The following is a 22824-nucleotide window of genomic DNA, read 5'->3' on the forward strand; positions in this document are numbered from 1 at the left end:
AATGAAGTCGAAAGTTATCCGACTTATAATTTCTCTCAAGCCAATTTAAAAACTCAAACCTGCAATGTTGGTTCACTTTCCTTTTCCCATACACATTACTTTGGTTTTTGTACCCGAGAGCTGGCTGCTTGTGTACCCCTAGTAGGTAGACCACACAGTTCTGATCAAGCTGCTGCGTCGCATGATTACTGTGTGGCAGTAGGTAACTCAAAGGTGAGCTGTTCTGATGTTTCGTTTCCTACACCTCGCAGCTTTGAAACGCTCTACCTTATCATGTTTTTTCCAGTAACTATGACGTAGCACATTTAAGAGAGTTTTTACTTTTTGATGATATGTAAAAACTTTTCCTTGTCTCTTCTCTCACTCTTTAATCAACCTATATTTTGATTGTCTTGGTATTTAAGCGGAATTTTGTCCGCGACTGAAGCTTCGAACAACAAAAATGCTGGGAATTTCAGCATATATCCCATATGAAATACTATCAGAGAAGTCAAGACATCAGTTGACGAAATGAACTGACACTCTTGCAGCAGCCCTGGGCAATGCCAGTGGCACCCTGGTGTCGCGGCTGACAGGAGTATGGTCTAGAAACCTATTGACACCATCCGTAACAGCTGAAGAAATTTTAAAGATTTTTCGGTCAAAATGACACTGGCAATTGAGAGGCCTACGGCTGAAACACCTAGCGAAGCTGAACGATGGAAAGTAAATCATTAGGAATAAGGAAACGGCCATGTTCTAGCACGTTCTGGAAATACACAGGCACCGTACTTCCGTGACCCGTCACCTGTCATGATACCTAGTGTCGCAGTATGCCAGTTTTCTACGGACACATTTCAGATTTTATTCGATATGACTTTAAAAATCTTTACTAATATAGACACACCATTATGTGGACTGGGTTTCATTATTTCCACATAAGTCGAGAAATGAAAAGCAAATAATGTGAACCATCATACAATCTGGCACACTGTGCGCGCGCAGATTCGATCACGTGATCAGCTGTATAAATACTGGTGTCTCGCGCGTCGTCGTCAGAAATCCCCTGTACCACAGAGGAGTAATTTGTGAAGCAAGAGCCCCTAGTCACAGTGTATATATTCTACGTCCATTTGTAAAGTTCGGTACGTCAAGTGTTTTTGATTATACGTAGAACGTGTGTTGGTGACATTCAAATAACATGATTGCATTACAGTTTTAGATGAATCATTTTGCTGATTGGGAAAATTAGTGCCGCCATTTTGAGGAAAGTTCCGTGATCACGACGACCAGGAAAATATCAGATGTTATATTGTAGATGTTATATTGATGTAAACGTTTGATAGTTTTAGGACGAAGTGTTACTTTGCTGCTTTGTGTTCCAGGAATGTGTAGTGTACTGTGTATATTCTCAATGTTTGACTGAATCACATTAGTACTTCGGGGAATTGTGATGTGTACCCCTTCGGAGATGGTTATACCCATTGCGTAAGGTGCAGTCTTGGACATTTAAGGCAATCATGGCTTAATCATATGGATTGAAGTATTGGTTTAGGGGAGTAAATACTCTGGACGCTCATATTAGAATGTTACTCGTGATGTGATATGTGGATATTAGGTGTTACCCGTGATGAGATATCTCTGTTAGGTTACATAGGGCAGTGGACGCTCATATTAGGATGTTACTCGTGATGTGATATCTCGATGTTAGGTTATATTGGTTCTAGGGTTATTAGGGAGGCGGAGAGAGTGGGACACTAGTTTTCAACTGTAGGATCAATGCTGCGGTTGGTTGGTTTCCATCACTTTCCCCAGTATCTGTGAAATAGTTGTTCTATAGGTTTTATGGAGTAAAGTTAATGCCTTAATTTAACGTTAGAAAATGGTCAGGGCTTTGATGCAGAGAAATGATGGGAGTAAATGCATGGAGTATTATGGAAACAGTAGAAAAATACCTTTAGAAATTTGCACCATGCACATTATAATGGGAGGGAAATATCATTATGGGAAGGATTTTTTTGTGTTGTGTGTAAACCGTTGAGGTATTTAATTTTTTAAAGTTTTTGAATGATATAAAATGCTGTAGAGGTTGGATTTTTCGAGGCTCTGGTTCCAGTTGTTACAACGGAGCCAGCTTTGGAAATTGTAAATGTATTTGTAAATTAGATTTGAAGCACAGCTAGATAGATCTTGGCTATATAAATTAAATTTCTAATGGAAATTTAGTTTGATTTTAGGTCAAATTTTGTTTGTCTATTTTATATAAACATTTTCCCGAAGTGCTGTCTTGTTTTGAGGTAAGCCAGAGTATTGATTATAGCCTTTTTGGTTTAGGATTGCATTACCATCTATACTCTTTGTTTAATGCGACTGGATGGCATGGAATCATGTTCTGCTACCTTTGTTTTTATCTTTTCACTCGTTAGAATTGAAAGTAGTACAGTACTTACTTGAAACTGTAGTTGAGAATACGATGAATCATTTTGACGAGGAATTGAATTTAGAGTACAAGGAATGTATGATTGTAGTATGTTTGTGTAAGATGTCAAATAGACCAGTTTTCAAGCCTGGTCAAAAGTATGGTTGTGATGTACACGTGCATAATTTGCAACTTTTGACGTATTCTGCTGTTGCAAGATATTTTCGCTAGACATAGTATTTAGGTTCATTCTAACTTGATTTTTTTTTTTACCATTCTGATTAACTTATGACCTGCCTTTTTAAGCTCTAAAACTGCATTCGTTTAAGCATTCCATTCCAGTACTTATTGATAAATGGAACCAACATGAAAAATGCTTTTAAGGTTTATTACAGATTCGTGTGCATATACGAATAGCTTTTCAGAGATTTACTACTTTTAAAACAAACATTTGGTCCACAGATCCGTTGTAATATCTGAATCCACGGTGATGCTTTCGTATATGATGCATATGCATTCTGCCATTTGTTTACAGCACCTAATTATTGAGTATACATTTTGTTCTCTTTTACGTACAAGGGCACTGTACTGCTAAATGCATTCAGCCAGTTCATATCACCTCACTTAGGCATATGATATATAAGTACCAGATGAACCACTCTGAATCTATCTTTTGACTTGAAACATGGTTTTGTTTTACTTTATGCATTACCACTTGTAATACCATGCGAGACTTTTGGCTATCTTCAACCTGTTCTCATTAGGTACCATCTTGCATGTTATCAGCCTCCTATTTTATGTTACTGTCATTCGAAATGCTATACCCACTTCAATGCCTGTTACTTAATGTGGTCCTTGGTTGCTCGAGTTCTTCAGTTTTGCTCTTTCTCCTTTAAAAGATTTTTTTTCTTTTAAACTATTCGCCATTTCCCGCGTTAGCGAGGTAGCGTTAAGAACAGAGGACTGGGCCTTTTTTGGAATATCCTCACCTGGCCCAACTCTGTTCCTTCTTTTGGGGAAAAAAAAAAAAGAGGATTTCCAGCCCCCCGCTCCCTCCCCTTTTAGTCGCCTTCTGCGACACGCAGGGAATACTTGGGAAGTATTCTTAATCCCCTATCCCCAGGGATAATATATATATATATATATATATATATATATATATATATATATATATATATATATATATATATATACACACACACACACACGAGTCTGTTTCCCGCGTTAGCGAGGTAGCGCAAGGAAACACGAAAGAATGGCCCAACCTACCCACATGCATATACATAAGCGCCCACACGCACATGCACATACCAATACATTTCAACGTATACATACATATACATGTGTACATACTCATACTTGCTGCCTTCATCCATTCGTTCATACTGTCATGTGTAATGCACCAAAACCACAGCTCCGTTTCCACATCCAGGCCCCACAAAATTCCATGGTTTACCCCAAACGCTTCGCATGCCCTGGTTCAATCCATTGACAGCACTTTGACCCGGGTATTCCACATCGATTGAATTCACTCTATTCCTTGCACGCCTTTCGCCCTCCTTAATGTTCAGGCCCTGATCACTTAATCTTTTTCACCCCATCCTTCCACCTCCAATTTGGTCTCCCAATTTTCGCTCCCTCCAACCATGACACACATATCCTTTGTCCATCTTTCCTCACTCATTCTCGCCATGTGACCAAACCATTTCAATACACCCTCTTCTCTTTCAACCACACACTTTTTATTACCACATCTCTTACCTTTTCATTATTTGATCAAACCTCCTCACACCACATACTGTCCTCGAACATTTCATTTCCAACACATCCACCCTCCTCCACAACCCTATCTGTAGCCCATGCTTTGCAACCATAAAACATTATTGGAACCACTATCCCTTCAAACACCCATTTTGGCTTTCCAAGGTATTTGCGTCTTCCACACATTCTTCAACTCGTCCAGAACCTTCGCCTCCCTCCCCCTCTCTGTGATTGGGTTCCATCCGCTGCTAAATCCACTCTGATACCTGAAATGTTTCACTTCCAGTTTTTCTCCATTCAAACTTTCCTCCCAATTTATTTTCCCTCAACACTACTGAATCTACGTTGCTCGTATTTATTTACTTTCAGCTTTCTTCTTTCACACACTTTGCCAAACTTCTGCAGTTTCTCACCCGAATCGGCCCCTATCGCTGTATCATCAGCAAACAACAACTGACTCTCTTCCCAAGCCCTCTCATCCACAACAGACTGCATGCATACTTGCCCCCATCTTCAAAACTCTTGCATTCACCTCCCTAACAACTCTATCCATAAAGTAAACAACCATGGAGACTTCATGCACCCCTGCTGCAAACTGACATTCACTGGGAACCAAACAATCCTCTCTTCCTACTCGTACACGTCTTGCATCCTTAAAAACTTTTCACTGCTTCTAGTTACTTGTCTCCCACACCATATACTCGTAATGCCTCCCACAAAACATCTTTTATCAATGTGCCTTCTCCAGATCCATAATTGCTACATACAAATCCATATGTTTTTCTAAGTATCACATTCTTCAAAACAGACCTGATCCACACATCCTCTGCCTATTCTGAAACCACACTGCTCTTCCCCAATCTGATGCTCCGTATATGCCTTTGACCCTCTCAATTAATACTCTCCCATATAATTTCCCAGAAATGCTCACCAAACTTGTACTCTGTAATATGAACACTCGCGTTTATCACCTTTGCCTTTGCACAATGGCACTATACATGCATTCTGCCAATCCTCAGGCACTTCCATGATCCATACATATATTGAATATCCTTACCAACCAGTGCAGTACCATCCTAATATATATATATATATATATATATATATATATATATATATATATATATATATATATATATATATATATGGGTGCATATTCACCTCTCCAAAACTTGCATTAACCACCATGTCCACAAACAAATTAAACAACCATGGTGACATCGCATCCCCCTGCCACAGACCAGTCTTCACTGGGAACCAGTTGCTTTCATTTCTTCCCATTTGTACACGGTACACATGCCTTATACCCTTGATGAAAATATCTCTGATTTTAGCAGCTTGCCTCCTGCACTTTATATTCTTGATACCTTTGACAGATCTACGTCAACCCTATGATATGCCTTCTCCAGATCCATTAATGCCACATACAAATCCGTTTTACTAGTATTTCTCGCATGTGTTCTTCAGAGCAAACTCCTAATTCACACATCGCCGCACTGTACCTCCACAATCTATGCTCTGTACATTCCTTCACCACTCTCAATCGATACCCTCCCATACAATTTTCCTGATATATTTGACAATTATCCCTTAGTAGTTTGTTTGAACTTGCACTTGGTAAATTATATATATATATATATATATATATATATATATATATATATATATATATATATATATATATATATATATATTCCTATGAGTCCATGGGGAAAATGAAACACGAAAAGTTCCTAAGTGCACTTTCGTGTAATAATCACATCACCAGGGGAGAGACAAGAGAGAGATATAACTCAGTTGATATACATCGAAGAGACGAAGAGCTTCGTCTCTTCGATGTATATCAACTGACTGTTATATTTCTTTCTTGTCTCCCCTGATGTGATTATTACACAAAAGTGCACTTGGGAACTTTTCGTGTTTCATTTTCCCCGTGGACTCGTAGGAATATCTTGATCACGCGCAAAATTGTGATCCTTCCCAATATATATATATATCTTTCTTGCATACTATTCGCCATTTCCCGCCATTTCCAATTCCTTTGTTGTAAGGCATTCCTAAACCCTGTACATCAGATTTTTCTACATTTGGATTTACCACTCCAGTTTAGTTGGTTTGATCTGCAGGGATTAATTTTTTATCCTATGTCATTTGATTTGTTTCATGTTGAATACTTTCGTGTGAACCAAATAACTTGAGATCAAATGAGTCATCCTTTTTTGTAAATACTAATTTCATTTCCAACATTTGTTGTGGCTGCCAATGGGCAATCTCACTTGAGAAAAAAAACACGAGTAGATTGCGAAATTTGATAGAAATTTTATGGCGGGTCCTCTTGTATTTTCAGTTAATGCCAAACTGATACCAAATTAGTCATTATACCCATGACTAGTTTTGTTTTCTATATAAATGTTGTAGATTGTGAAAATGGAGGAATGTCAAGTGATTCCCTTTAGAAGTACCACTTGGGCAAATTCCCCTTCTGATTTGACTCTGGTAATGCTTGCTTTCCCAGCTTTGTTAAAGATTTATCTTTAGATATTCAAAGCATTTCCATTTTTTCTCTTCCTCCTTAAGTACCAAGTTGAGGACTTAAATAAAATATGGTGTAAAATCTTATTCCCAGTCATATATGGCTTAAAATCTTGTTCCAGTCAGTATACTGTGGTTCAGTAGATGAAACTAAATCTTGTTGGAGTCTTGTTCGCTTTTATTCAAACTTTCTAATCGTCAAAGAGTTTGGCTACAATATATATCCTCGGTAAAGTTTGGCAACAATATACCTCCTTTGTGGAGCTAATTTGTCAGTGATCAGGGCAAGTACCTTTCTCCCTTAATGATATTGGTTTTGCACTAGCTTCACAGGATTGTTATATATATCATGCCATTCCATCTTCCACCATTTCTATCCCTCCAGTACTCTTTTACCCTGTTTCCCAGTGTCTGTACTCTCACTTAGGAAATAGTGTCCCAGCTGGCCTTTCATTTTAAAAAGAACAATCTATTATTTTAATCCAGTAAACATAAGACAAATTTCCCTCTAGAGTCCAAGTAGCTATTTCCTATATAAGTTTTTTTATTCAGTGCAGTTCAGAGGTGTCTGAAAGAAAGTTGACTAGTACGTCTACCTGGTATTTCTGATATTAGATTTCATTACATTACATTTTCTTTAAATTGCCAAGCCTTAGGATTTTACTGAAAAAATGATTACTTATGGATTGAAGTGCTCTCGCACTGATTATTCCATGAACTTCATAAATTTCCCAAATTGCCTATATCCTAGAACCATGTAAACTTTTCTATTTTCTGTCAGCTGGTGGCCAATTCAAACATTAACTGACTTTTCAGTCATTAGATCTTCAAATTTTGGTGGATCATGTACATGATTAATCAAATCCAGTAGACATTTTCAACTTTTTTCATATATTAAAATGAATCTTGGACTTCCACATTCATGCAGGGTCATGTTTATTTTTCCGAGTTTATTCATTGAAAGGCTCTATTGGTAAATTCTTTACATGAAAAGTATTTTTTTTAGAAACTAGGATGAATCTGGTATCTATACAGTTAAAGGTAGATAAGATAAATTTTGATTCTTGTGTTGAACATTACTGGGATGTAGGTGAAAGATATGGCAGTATCCAGGATAAGGCTCTTAGTAGAGAACATTTATGCCATTGTGTGAGTAGGTTATAAATTGCCTTTTGACTTTATTAGCATAGACTATGCCTTTCTAACTTTTATCTTTATTCACAGGTACATCATGCAGATTTTCGTCAAGACTCTAACAGGGAAAACAATCACCCTAGAAGTTGAGCCTTCAGATACTATCGAGAATGTGAAGGCAAAAATTCAAGATAAAGAAGGTATTCCACCTGACCAGCAGAGGTTGATCTTTGCTGGCAAACAGCTTGAAGATGGTCGCACTCTGTCAGATTACAATATTCAAAAGGAGTCTACACTTCACTTGGTTCTGAGATTAAGAGGAGGTATGCAAATTTTTGTGAAGACCCTTACAGGCAAGACCATCACACTTGAGGTTGAGCCTTCGGACACCATTGAAAATGTTAAGGCCAAGATTCAAGATAAGGAAGGTATTCCACCAGATCAGCAGAGGCTAATCTTTGCTGGTAAGCAGCTTGAGGATGGTCGTACACTTTCAGACTACAACATTCAGAAAGAATCTACACTACACTTGGTCCTGCGACTGAGAGGAGGTATGCAGATATTTGTGAAAACTCTTACAGGCAAGACAATCACCTTAGAGGTTGAGCCATCAGACACTATTGAAAATGTTAAGGCAAAAATTCAAGATAAGGAGGGTATCCCACCAGATCAGCAGAGGTTAATCTTTGCTGGTAAGCAGCTTGAGGATGGCCGTACACTTTCAGATTACAACATCCAGAAAGAATCTACTCTACACTTGGTCCTGCGACTGAGAGGAGGTATGCAGATATTTGTAAAGACTCTTACAGGCAAGACAATCACATTAGAGGTTGAGCCATCAGACACCATTGAAAATGTTAAGGCAAAAATTCAAGATAAGGAAGGTATCCCACCAGATCAGCAGAGGTTAATCTTTGCTGGTAAGCAGCTTGAGGATGGTCGTACACTTTCAGACTACAATATTCAGAAGGAATCTACACTACATCTGGTCTTGCGATTGAGAGGAGGTATGCAGATATTTGTCAAGACTCTCACAGGCAAAACAATCACTTTGGAGGTTGAGCCATCAGACACCATTGAAAATGTTAAGGCAAAAATTCAAGATAAGGAAGGTATCCCACCAGATCAGCAGAGGTTAATCTTTGCTGGTAAGCAGCTTGAGGATGGTCGTACACTTTCTGACTACAACATTCAGAAGGAATCTACATTACACCTGGTCTTGCGATTGAGAGGAGGTATGCAGATATTTGTCAAGACTCTCACAGGCAAAACAATCACTTTGGAGGTTGAGCCATCAGACACCATTGAAAATGTTAAGGCAAAAATTCAAGATAAGGAAGGTATCCCACCAGATCAGCAGAGGTTGATCTTTGCTGGTAAGCAACTTGAGGATGGTCGTACACTTTCGGACTACAACATTCAGAAGGAGTCTACACTACACTTGGTCTTGCGATTGAGAGGAGGCATGCAGATATTTGTTAAGACTCTCACAGGCAAAACAATCACATTGGAGGTTGAGCCATCAGACACCATTGAAAATGTTAAGGCAAAAATTCAAGATAAGGAAGGTATCCCACCAGATCAGCAGAGGTTGATCTTTGCTGGTAAGCAACTCGAGGATGGTCGTACACTTTCGGACTATAATATCCAGAAAGAATCTACACTACACTTGGTCTTGCGATTGAGAGGAGGCATGCAGATATTTGTGAAGACACTGACAGGCAAGACAATCACGCTGGAAGTTGAGCCATCAGACACCATTGAAAATGTTAAGGCAAAAATTCAAGATAAGGAAGGTATCCCTCCAGATCAGCAGAGGTTAATATTTGCTGGTAAGCAGCTTGAGGATGGCCGCACTCTTTCTGATTACAATATTCAAAAGGAATCTACTCTTCACTTGGTGCTCAGACTGAGAGGAGGTATGCAGATTTTCGTAAAGACCTTAACAGGAAAAACCATCACTTTGGAGGTTGAACCATCTGATACTATTGAAAATGTGAAGGCCAAGATTCAGGATAAGGAAGGGATTCCACCAGACCAGCAGAGACTTATTTTTGCTGGTAAGCAATTGGAGGATGGCCGTACTCTCTCTGACTACAACATCCAGAAAGAGAGTACTCTTCACTTGGTTCTTAGGCTTCGTGGTGGTATGCAAATCTTTGTGAAGACTCTGACTGGGAAGACGATTACATTGGAAGTTGAACCATCTGATACAATTGAAAATGTTAAAGCTAAAATTCAGGACAAGGAGGGTATTCCCCCTGACCAGCAGAGATTGATATTTGCAGGAAAGCAGTTGGAGGATGGCCGCACACTTTCTGACTATAACATTCAGAAAGAATCTACTTTGCATTTGGTTCTTCGCCTCAGAGGTGGCATGCAAATTTTTGTGAAAACCCTTACTGGGAAAACAATTACCCTTGAAGTGGAACCTTCAGATACCATAGAGAATGTGAAAGCAAAGATCCAAGACAAAGAAGGAATTCCCCCTGATCAGCAGCGACTAATCTTCGCTGGTAAGCAGCTTGAAGATGGACGTACTCTTTCGGATTATAATATCCAAAAGGAATCCACCCTGCACTTAGTTCTCCGGCTTCGTGGTGGTATGCAGATCTTTGTAAAGACCCTGACTGGGAAAACTATCACCCTTGAGGTTGAACCATCTGATACTATTGAGAATGTAAAAGCGAAGATCCAGGATAAGGAAGGTATTCCTCCAGACCAGCAAAGGCTGATTTTTGCAGGGAAGCAGTTAGAGGATGGACGTACCCTTTCGGACTACAACATTCAAAAGGAATCTACACTTCACTTGGTTCTCCGTCTTCGAGGTGGTATGCAGATTTTTGTGAAGACCCTTACTGGAAAAACAATCACTCTTGAAGTAGAACCTTCAGACACAATTGAAAATGTGAAGGCAAAAATTCAAGATAAGGAAGGAATACCTCCAGACCAGCAGAGACTGATATTTGCTGGTAAGCAGTTGGAGGATGGTCGCACATTGTCTGACTACAACATTCAGAAGGAATCTACTCTCCACTTAGTTCTTCGACTTCGTGGAGGTATGCAAATTTTCGTAAAAACACTCACTGGAAAAACTATTACTTTGGAGGTTGAGCCATCTGATACTATTGAAAATGTGAAAGCCAAGATTCAGGATAAGGAAGGTATCCCTCCAGACCAGCAGAGACTGATCTTTGCTGGCAAGCAGCTGGAAGATGGCCGTACTCTATCCGACTACAACATTCAGAAGGAGTCTACTCTTCACTTGGTTCTCAGGCTTCGTGGTGGCCAGTGAAACTTTACTTGTGAATGTTAACAATTCCATTTCATTTCAAGTACGCTTATGGCATTGCTGTTTGCACATCGGCTTTTTCCTTCGAAATGTCAAGTTAGAGGATTTATTTTATGTGCACTTATTATTTTTTACTTTTTATATATGTGCTAGGGATACCAAATAAATTTCATTATCATTTTCACTCATGGCCTTTATCATACAATCATTGGCTAATACTGTATATGAAATAAAAAATCAAATGAAATTTATCTTTTTTTAACCCTAGAATCTGAAAAATGTTATATTAAAATGGTAAAATGTTTACAAGCAGGAGTAGTAAGATATTGGTTATCAGTGATAAAGTTGCAGGTACCAACAACTAATGGAAATGAGGTATATTACATTTACAGCCTTTTCAATACATCACTTAGAGCTTTATCCATAAAGAAAAACGCAATCAAGTCCGGGCCTTGATTCATGGAGGTTAATAAGAGAAACTAAATCTGAAGATAAGAAAATGTCAGACCTCAGTTATTGAGAAAGGAATAAGTGTAGAGGTTTTCAAAGCTTAAAGATTTATGGAAAGGAACTGATCGAAACAGTTTACCCTTAGGCACAGTAATACCGTCGCACAAGCTGCTACTTAGTGTAAGCGCAATTGGTTTAAAGGAGCATTAACAAGTGGTAATCCTGTAGATGTAAAGGTGAACCAATATTATGGCATAGGACAAGCGGGTTATATTTTTAAATAGGACTAGTTTGCTTTCGATCACTGTCAAGGAGGCAAAGCTAGAACCACCGCAGGTGAGCAGTATTCCATACAAGGACTGATCAGTCCTTTTGTGTAAACTCGTTACTTGTCCGGGAGCAAATTTAATATTTAGAAATAATTGTATCAGTATTTTAGAGGCTGTCCGTTTCCGCAGTGTTTACTTTTACAAGAAAGGTTGAATGTTTGTAATACTATGCATCTGGAATGAGAATCAAAGGAGAGGAATTTTCGATAGTTTTCCTGTCCAAGCTTAGTGCTGACGAGACGAGATGCAGATCGTGTGAAAAGATGAGGAATGCAGTGTTGTCATAGTGCATTTAGTGGTTTGTATAATATAAAAGGGGAATGGTGATCCATCAACAACCATTTCGACAGAACGGCAAAAGAATGAAGAGTTTTGAGGGAAGAAAGCCTAGAGTTTCAAGGTGTCTCGATGCCACCCTGTCATTAACAGATGTATCAAAGGCAACTACATAGGGTTTCCTAAAATCTCTAGGATGATGATATAGGAAAGAATATCCCGAACGGATCTCTGTTTACGGAAGCCACACATGATCAGAGAGGACATTTATATTTATGAGGATATGAAAGTTAAGGACGGATTGAATACATGTCAAAGCGACAGGACGATTAGAGGGGTTATCACGGTCAACCTTAAGTATGTTATCCACCAACAGTTGCTTAGATTGAAAAAAATAAATCCAAAATATTAGGATTGTGGTCTCGACAGTCAGGAATATGGGTAGGGTGGGAGATATGTTCTGAATCATTGAAAATGGAGAACGTAAGGGCTTCAATCCCTCCACCATCCGCATGGGAGGAATTCAACTGTTCCCTATGGTGAACGTTCAAATATACGAAGTATAGTATCTCAGCTTGCGGGTGAGAGGATGTCACAGTATCACGACAGTTGTAGAATTAGGAAAACAATGGGCGAAGCAGTGGAAAAGTGAGACGGACCTTGAGCCTCATAACATCAATGTTTGGGGACTTGCCCATGAAGCGTGATACCATGGATTGGAAGAAGAGTTCGTGTCGGAGGAAGAGGTGATTGATTCCACTACCACTGATTAATCTAAAGTCAGACTTAATTTGTACCAGCTAGACGTAACAAATGTTATAGTGAGTCTACATGAACCCAAAGGCCATTGAAATCTAAACACTATTGTTATCCATTGAAAATACAAATTATGTTTTTGTCAAGATAAAAAACGTAGCTAATTACGGTCACTTGTAATAGACCAATTATACAAGAAATAATTTTGAGTTTGTCGCCATTTTCACTTACGAAAACTACCCTTTATTTTGATAAAGAGGTTTAACGAAGTTCATTGCTATTGTTATAAAAGAATGGAGGCAGATAGCTCATGGTTTTCAGTGGATCCAAAGCCTTGAGATAATACTGCAAAACCAAATATAGTACATAATTTTCGCGAATGAATAAACGTGAAATATTCATCGTGTTTCTGATGGGAAAATGAAAAAAAAAATCTAATGGTATAGTTAGAGTTCCTATGCGGGATGTGTTTGTCTCAGGGGCAGCCATGATGGACCCAGGGACCGAACAGTCAAGGCTCGCAACCAGGTCGGGATATGAAAAATAATAATGGCTAATATAGAAAGGAATCAGACTTTTACCCAGATCTGACCTAACTAAATCTACCCATGCGTAAGGTAAAAAAAAGAGGAAGGCTGGGGGGGGAGGCGAATCTTCATTTGATTCAGACACTTACATTCTGAGAAGTGATAATTTTTGCATCCGGCAACAAAAATCAAGTAAATGTCTCAGACAAAGACAGCGATGGCCAAGACGAAGCGAACGAAATGAACTCGTTAACAAGAAGAGCAAGTGAAGAAATTAGCGTACAGGAACTGTGTTCAGTTGCTAATTCATCATATGCTCTGTGCATCAACGTACGAAAATCTGTATATAGCATGCAAATATTTAATAACTACTAGCGGAAATTTATGTTTTTCTATATATCACATTGTTTCATGTATTTCTACATGTAACGTTGATGTAATACATTGCGTTCGTCTACCTGCGCACATGAACATTCCATTCGAATCCATGTTCACGTTATACAAGTTATAACAGCTTGTAACAAAAGTATGGTATTGTATAGTATGGCGGTGTGCATAGTGAGCTGTTGTGATGTCAGGTGCACCTATATGTTATGGTGAGTAAGCAATCTTTGGAGCGTAGATGTTATATTCGTGGTGGTGGTTTGTTCTGGTTAAGTAACAGCAAGTTATGGCCTCCTGTTCACTGTTTCATGTAAAAATGTAACCTGTGGGTTCTCTTTAGCTTTCGGCAATAATGGAACATGAAATGTTTGCCGCTTTAAGAAACGTGTTTGATACTAGTTTATCTGATGATATGCGGGGTTTAACAGGAGATTGTGAATTAGCATCGCCTAATACAAATTGGAAAACGTAAAATGGTGATTGGATAAGAAATTGTCGGCTGGCGAGATAATGAGCTTCGTGTCATTTTCCCATTAACTATTCATATTGTTATCAGCTTGAGCATGATGGTGTTGGGTATATTCGAAAAGTTATTTCACAGTTCATCTCCAAGGCAAAGTAATGTAAAGAGATCCTTGTAATCTAACTGACTATTTAATGCCAAACTCAATATCTGTATGAATCACCCATGACGACCCCCAGGTAATATATTACCCATCCCGTAGTGACCAACACAGTACCTCAATCATATATATCTATGAAAAACACAGTTCAAAATTTTATCACATATATTGTTCAATGTATTTTACGCATTTTCTTTACATCTTCAGAGTGGTGAGGTGAATATTAGTCCATGCAGTAAGTAAGACTATACTGTCAGGAAATGAGTAGAATATGAAATATATAATTTACCATGATTGATCACAACCATGAAATGAAGGCGGGCGGGAGAAATTCCATGGCCTCGGAGCGACATTACTCCGAAAATACATGTAATATACCAGACTAAGGCAGTGCATGCCATACCAAATTACCTAATTTTTATTCAAATGAGCAAGTGGAACGATGTTTGATATGAAAATAATTAGAATTTGAAGCTAGTTAAAACGATAGATTTCCTTGTAATGCTCTTGCGAGATCTTAGACACGGAAATGTGTCTTAGATAACGTAACAGTATAGTTAAGCATTAGTTCTCTTGTTTTGAGGGAAAAGCCTTCTGCGAAATAACCAAGAAACAAGTGAAATAGCCTTCAGGGGAGGGATGTCTATCCTCAGCACATGTATTCATTATAATACTTAGACTGGGTGGGTTGAGGGACATGTCGCTTCTTGGTTCTTGTATTCCTTTATTTGAGTTTTTTTATTCGTTTGCTTATAGAAAAATATTTAATCGCTCTTTAATTGGGGTAATTGAAATGTATTTTGCTTGGACAGATCTGGTGAGGCCGCTATGCGAAATTATTTTTCCTTTGGCTACAAATCTTTTATGTGTATATATATTTTTTTTCATACTATTCGCCATTTCCCGCATATGCGAGGTAGCGTGAAGAACAGAGGACTGGGCCTTTGAGGGAATATCCTCACCTGGCCCCCTTCTCTGTTCCTTCTTTTGGAAAAAAAAAATGAGAGGGGAGGATTTCCAGCCCCTCGCTCCCTTCCCTTTTAGTCGCCTTCTACGACACGCAGGGAATATGTGTGTGTGTGTGTGTGTGTGTGTGTGTGTGTGTGTGTGTGTATATATATATATATATATATATATATATATATATATATATATATATATATATATATATTTTTTTTTTTTTATACTTTGTCGCTGTCTCCCGCGTTTGCGAGGTAGCGCAAGGAAACAGACGAAAGAAATGGCCCAACCCCCCCCATACACATGTACATACACACGTCCACACACGCAAATATACATACCTACACAGCTTTCCTTGGTTTACCCCGGACGCTTCACATGCCTTGATTCAATCCACTGACAGCACGTCAACCCCTGTATACCACATCGCTCCAATTCACTCTATTCCTTGCCCTCCTTTCACCCTCCTGCATGTTCAGGCCCCGATCACACAAAATCCTTTTCACTCCATCTTTCCACCTCCAATTTGGTCTCCCTCTTCTCCTCGTTCCCTCCACCTCCGACACATATATCCTCTTGGTCAATCTTTCCTCACTCATTCTCTCCATGTGCCCAAACCATTTCAAAACACCCTCTTCTGCTCTCTCAACCACGCTCTTTTTATTTCCACACATCTCTCTTACCCTTACATTACTTACTCGATCAAACCACCTCACACCACACATTGTCCTCAAACATCTCATTTCCAGCACATCCATCCTCCTGCGCACAACTCTATCCATAGCCCACGCCTCGCAACCATACAACATTGTTGGAACTACTATTCCTTCAAACATACCCATTTTTGCTTTCCGGGATAATGTTCTCGACTTCCACACATTTTTCAAGGCTCCCAAAATTTTCGCCCCCTCCCCCACCCTATGATCCACTTCCGCTTCCATGGTTCCATCCGCTGACAGATCCACTCCCAGCTATCTAAAACACTTCACTTCCTCCAGTTTTTCTCCATTCAAACTCACCTCCCAATTGACTTGACCCTCAACCCTACTGTACCTAATAACCTTGCTCTTATTCACATTTACTCTTAACTTTCTTCTTCCACACACTTTACCAAACTCCGTCACCAGCTTCTGCAGTTTCTCACATGAATCCGCCACCAGCGCTGTATCATCAACGAACAACAACTGACTCACTTCCCAAGCTCTCTCATCCCCAACAGACTTCATACTTGCCCCTCTTTCCAAGACTCTTGCATTTACCTCCCTAACAACCCCATCCATAAACAAATTAAACAACCATGGAGACATCACACACCCCTGCCGCAAACCTACATTCACTGAGAACCAATCACTTTCCTCTCTTCCTACACGTACACATGCCTTACATCCTCGATAAAAACTTTTCACTGCTTCTAACAACTTGCCTCCCACACCATATATTCTTAATACCTTCCACAGAGCATCTCTATCAACTCTATCATATGCCTTCTCCAGATCCATAAATGCTACATACAAATCCATTTGCTTTTCTAAGTATTTCTCACATACATTCTTCAAAGCAAACACCTGATCCACACATCCTCTACCACTTCTGAAACCACACTACTCTTCCCCAATCTGATGCTCTGTACATGCCTTCACCCTCTCAATCAATACCCTCCCATATAATTTACCAGGAATACTCAACAAACTTATACCTCTGTAATTTGAGCACTCACTCTTATCCCCTTTGCCTTTGTACAATGGCACTATGCACGCATTCCGCCAATCCTCAGGCACCTCACCATGAGTCATACATACATTAAATAACCTTACCAACCAGTCAACAATACAGTCACCCCCTTTTTTAATAAATTTGATGATAGAGTGGCAGATATAGGGTGTTTTGGTCGGTGTGGTGTGTTAAAGTGGGAGAGTCAGGGAGAATAGTTTGGTAAAGAGAGAAGAGATAGTGAAAGCTTTGTGGTAGATGAAATCCGGGAAGGCGGCGGGTTTGGATGGTATTGCAGTGGAATCTACTAAAAAAAAGGGGGGGGGGACTGTGTTGTTGACATGATCCATACATTCATTGTATGTATGGATCATGGTGAGGTGCCTGAGGATTAGCGGAATGCATGTACAGTGCCATTGCACTAAGGCAAAGGGGATAAAGGTGAGTGTTCAAACTACAGAGGCATAAGTTTGTTGACTGTTATTGGGAAATTGTATGGGAGGATATGGATTGAGAGGGTGTAGGCATGTACAGAGCATTAGATTGGGGAAGAGCAATGTGGTTTCAGAAGTGGTAGAGGATGTGTGGATCTGGTGCTTGCTTTGAAGAATGTGAGAAATACCTAGAAAAACAGATGGATTTGCATGTAGCATTTTTGGATCTGGAGATGGCATATGATAAGGTTGATAGAGATGCTTTGTGGAAGGTTTTAAGAGTATATGGTGTGGGAGGTAAGTTGCTAGAAGCAGTGAAAAGTTTTTACCAAGGATGTAAGGCATGTGTATGAGTAGGAAGAGGGGAGAGTGGTTGGTTTCCAGTAAAATATGGTCTGTGGCAGGTGTGTGTGATGTCCCCATGGCTGTTAATTTGTTTATGGATGGGGTGGTTAGGGAGGTAAATGCAAGAGCTTTGGGGAGAGGGGTGAGTATGCAGTCTGTTAGGGATGAGAGGGCCTGGGAAGTGAGTCAGTTGTTTGCTGATGATACAGCTGTAGTGGCTGATTCGTGTGAGAAACTGCAGAAGTTGGTGACTTGAGTGTGGAAAAGTGAAAAGAGAAAGTTGAGAATAGATGTGAATAAGAGCAAGGTTATTAGATTGAGTAGGGTTGAGGGACAGGTTAATTGGGATGTAAGTTTAAATGGAGAAGAATTGGAGGAAGTGAAGTGTTTTAGATATATGGGAGTGGACTTAGCAGCAGATGGAACTATGGAAGCAGAAGTGAGTCACAGGGTAGGGGAGAGGGCGAAGGTTCTGGGAGAGATGAAGAACATGTGGAAGGAGAGAATGTTATCTCGGAGGGCAAAAAAAATAGGTACATTTGAAGGAATAGTAGTTTCAACAATGTTATGTGGTTGCAAGGCATGGGCCATGGATAGGGTTGTATGGAGGAGGGTGGATGTGTTGGAAATGAAATGTTTGAGGACAATATGTGGTGTTAAGTGGTTTGATTGAGTAAGTAATGAAAGGGTAAGAGAGATGTGTGGAAATAAAAAGAGTGTGGTTGAGAGAGCAGAAGAGGAGGTGTTGAAGTGGTTTGGATATTTGGAGAGTGTGTTAGCCTTATCTGCTTTAGTTTTATGTAGTTCACTAACTTACTTCAAATTGTTAGTAGCACTAATGAATCTCTTTAGAGAATTTGGAGCAGCTGGTTTTGACAAACTGGCATATGGTACACATTTACAAATGTTCACTTCATCATTAGATAATTCACTGTACTTCTCCAAATTACAAAATAATCTTGTAATATCAACACAGGTAACTTCTTTGTGAAAGCAAACAAAGCTTATACCATATCCTAGATCATACAAAAATCCTTGCCAAGTTGTTTATTTGAAAGGTTCACCACAAAGGAAGGGTTTGAGTTCTTAGTCCAATCTTTGTTTTCAGTAAGGTTGACTAACATACGGTTTAGTTTCCTTTGAAGACTAGTCCATTCACTTCTTAATCTGTTATAGCACTAGTCCAACTTGTGGTACTTCTGTTGTGTAGGTATAGCCATTTGAAAGGTGTGTTTCATCTCTCTTGAAATGCAAAGGTCTCCTCCATTTCTATATTTGTTAGTTCAGACATCAACAACAACAACCATTGCAGCAGGAGGGATCTGGGAAGCACTTGTTCATTGAGGCATCTCTTAAGGAATTCCAGTTGTAGCTTCAGTTTGTGGGGCTTGATTAATGATTTGGAGCAAGCAGGAACGAAAGGGAAAAGACCAGGCGAACTTGTAGAAAAGTAGTTGAAGAGCTGTGTGACATCTGTGTTGCAATAGTTCACAGTGGTGTGCTTGATCTAGCGTTAGTTATCAACAAACCAGGAGGAAAATGAACATGATGATATTCTCTATTACCTGTTTCAAATTCTGTTTTTATTGAATTGATAAAATTGTGTATAAAAGATCGTGTATTTCAGTTTGATAAAGAATATTATGTTCAGAAATTTGGTATGGTGATGGATAACTTTCTTTCACCATTATATGTAATCTATACTTGGTATTCTTTGAAACAAAATTACTAAGGGATATCTTAACCTCAAAGGCAATCTTGTCTAAGTATGTAGATGATGTTTTTTGTGTTTGGCCAACAAATAAAAATTTACAAACATTTCTCTCCTTACTTAACAATTTAGTGCTTTCTATCAATTTACTGTGAAATTGGAAAATAATTGCATGTTACCATTTTTAGATTGCATGGTCCATAGGAATAGAAACATGTTTAAGTTTAGCTTATTCCAAAAACCCACCAATGTTTGTTCTTCTATTCATTATTACTCAGATCAACATGACAGACTTAAACTATCATCATTCCAGTCAATTTCCTTAGGGCATTACATATATGCAGTCCAGAATTTGTTGATGAGTTTCTAAATATATATTCCATTGGATCCAAGTTAAGGTATGCTAGATCCTGCACTGATATATTCCTTAAGCTGGCAAAGAAATAATTTTATAGAGTTAAACCCAAACCTCTCCCCCCACCCTTTTTTTTTTGTTATGTTGAAGGCTCCAGTCAGTGACAAAAGTCCACATCAAGGCTGGGCCTTAAGTGAAATAAAGAGAATTAAGAAGCAGGAAATGAAAGACAAGGGAAAGTATTTATGAATTTTTTAGGACATGAAAGACCTGTTGTTTGAAATGTGCTAGGCTATAGATATTGGAAAAGACATGAGAAGGTAGAGAGTTCCAAAGCTTTAACGTATAGGGAAAGAAGCAGATATCAGAATGGCCCACCCTTAAGTTGTGATGCAGCAGGGTGCCGAGTATTGTGTTGTCTAGCTAATGGTGGGGGCATACAAGCAGCCAACTCTCAGAAGCATCAACCAAAGTAATACCTATAGAGGAGGGAAAGTGAACAAATTGTGAGGTAGAGCAAGGGGTTCACATTTGGAAGTTATCCCGGGGGCAGTTTATAAGTCAGACCGCTTTCAACTTGACTCTGTCAGGTAAGGATACAGAACTAGAACCACCCCAAATATGAGAGCAATATTCCACACAAGGATGAATCAATCCCTTGTATAAATGGAGCAGTTGTGCAGAAGAGAAGTTTTGACATCTAAACAGGACATCCAATTTCTTAGAGGCATGCTTAACTATTCCTGTAATGTGGGTTTCCAAGAAAGGATGGATGTTACATGCCAAGCATGTTTATTGAGTCAAGAGGTGGAATTACAGAACTGTCAAAGGAGAAGCGAGAGTTGTGAGGAGCTTTTGATAGAGATATGGGTTGAAATTGGGTCGTGGAGGTATTAAACTTAACAAGATTTTGTCTACCCCTCTAGATAACCTGTCCAAGTCCGAGTTTGTCAAGGATGCTGTGTCAAGCCGAGATGCAGACCGAGTGAGAGAAGAGGGAGCAGAATTGAAGAATGGATCAATGCAGTGTTGAGTCTTCTGGGTATGAGTGCATTTGATTATTTGTGGAGAGGAAATCATTGAAAAAAAGAAGGAAAAGTGTAGGGACAGGACAGAACCTTGAAGGACACTGCTGTTGATGAAGAAAAAGGGGGAGACCGTTCCATCAACAACTATAGAGTTCGTTTGCTAGAGAGGAAGCTAGATATGAAGGAGCAAAAAGGGAAGGAAGCCAAAAGAGGGGAGCTTAGAGATGAAGCCCCGATGCTACACTCTGTCAAAAGCCTCAGATATGTCAAGGGCAACTACACATGACTTCCCAAAATCTTCCAGGGATGATGACCAGACATTAGTAAGATTGGAAAGAATATCACCAGTGGATCTTGCCTTACAGAAGCCATACTGGTGATCAGAGAGAAGACTGATTTTTGAGGTGTTTAGGGATATGGGAGCTGTTGATAGATTCAAAGACTTTGGAAATGGTAGATGTCAAAGCAGTAGAACGATAGAGGGTCAGAATGGTCACCCTTTTAAGGGATGGGATGTCTCAATGCATGTTCCCAAGGAGAAGGAAAAGTTTTGTTTTTAAGCAGAAACGGAACAGAGGAGCAAATTCAGAGGCACACTCTTTCAGCACATGGGGATGGATGCCACCAGGACTATAAGCCATGCTTGTGTCCAGAGAAAGAAGCTTTTTTCAGATAATCCGAAAAGAGATTACAGGAAGAGGCATGGAATTAGTAAGAGAAACCTCAGAGGGTAAAGGAATGTTAGAGTCATCCAAAGTGGGGTTAGTGGAGAAACAGGAACCAAAGAGAGTTGCTTTGTCAGTAGGAGAGACAGTTATAGTACCATTAGAATGGGAAAGTGAAGGAAAGGTAGAGTGGCAGAAATTGTAAGAGATGTCCTTAGCTAAAGACCAGAAAGACCTATCAGTGGATGACGAGGAGAGGTTATCGCACTTCCTTTGAATAAAGGAACGCTTCACCTTACAAAAAACATGATTACAGCAATTACCAAGAATCTTTTAGTTCTCCCTTTTAGTGATAATTTTACATTACTTCCCAGTTTGCTTAAATCCTTTCATTGCCTTCAGTATCAGCAATGCTATAAAAAATATCTTAATTAAAAACTCATCGGAAAATTCTGCGGTGTGTGTTTACGGAATCTTTGTCGAGATTGTAGTATGTTAAATGTTGAGTAGACTGGTAAGGATCTTTATGTTAGACTCAGATAACATGAGTATATTGTAAGAACAGGACAAGAATCAGTGCTTTTTTTAATCATGTTGATTATTATGACCACTGTATTGGCCGGAGTAACACTAAATTGGGTATTTTCTGTAACTCCTCTATCTCAAGAAATATCATTGAATCTTCTCTTAATAAATACACAAAGAATTGTAACATTGATATAAGTGAAGGTCTATACAAACTGGATAGCTTTGTCATAGGCAGATTTTTCAAACATCCCTTTCTTGTCCACATAATAAAAATTTTATGACAGGCATGATGCCAGACCAGAACAACACCAACCTGAACACCACCATCTGGTAATGCTTGTTTACCGGTGGCATCTTAGCTATGACTCTCCCTTGTATATCAACTGACTGTTGTGTGTCTTCTGTCTCATTCTTGTATTTCCCCTGACAATGTGATCATTACCCATAAGTGCACTTGGGAACATATCTTTTTCATTTTCCTGTGGTTTTATGCATATACTAGATTACTCGCACCACTGTGACCTCTTGCAATATATATATATATATATATATATATATATATATATTAGGGAGAATAAAAAGATGTTCTGGAAGGAGGTAAATAGGGTGCGTAAGACAAGGGAGCA

At 39.1% G+C, this 22824-nt stretch overlaps 1 protein-coding gene across 1 annotated transcript; it reads left to right on the forward strand.

The window, feature by feature from the left end:
• The first annotated feature begins 534 nt into the window (after positions 1–534).
• On the forward strand, positions 535–11364 carry Ubi-p63E (Polyubiquitin-63E). The gene is made up of 2 exons (XM_071667234.1): positions 535–1124; positions 7916–11364. Exon 2 carries the CDS (start codon positions 7923–7925, stop codon positions 11118–11120), a length of 3198 nt encoding a protein of 1065 aa, XP_071523335.1. The 5' UTR covers positions 535–1124; positions 7916–7922; the 3' UTR covers positions 11121–11364.
• Positions 11365–22824: the final 11460 nt, after the last annotated feature.

The sequence above is a fragment of the Panulirus ornatus genome, chromosome 11, assembly GCF_036320965.1.
Source record: "Panulirus ornatus isolate Po-2019 chromosome 11, ASM3632096v1, whole genome shotgun sequence".
Classification (NCBI taxonomy): domain Eukaryota; kingdom Metazoa; phylum Arthropoda; class Malacostraca; order Decapoda; family Palinuridae; genus Panulirus; species Panulirus ornatus.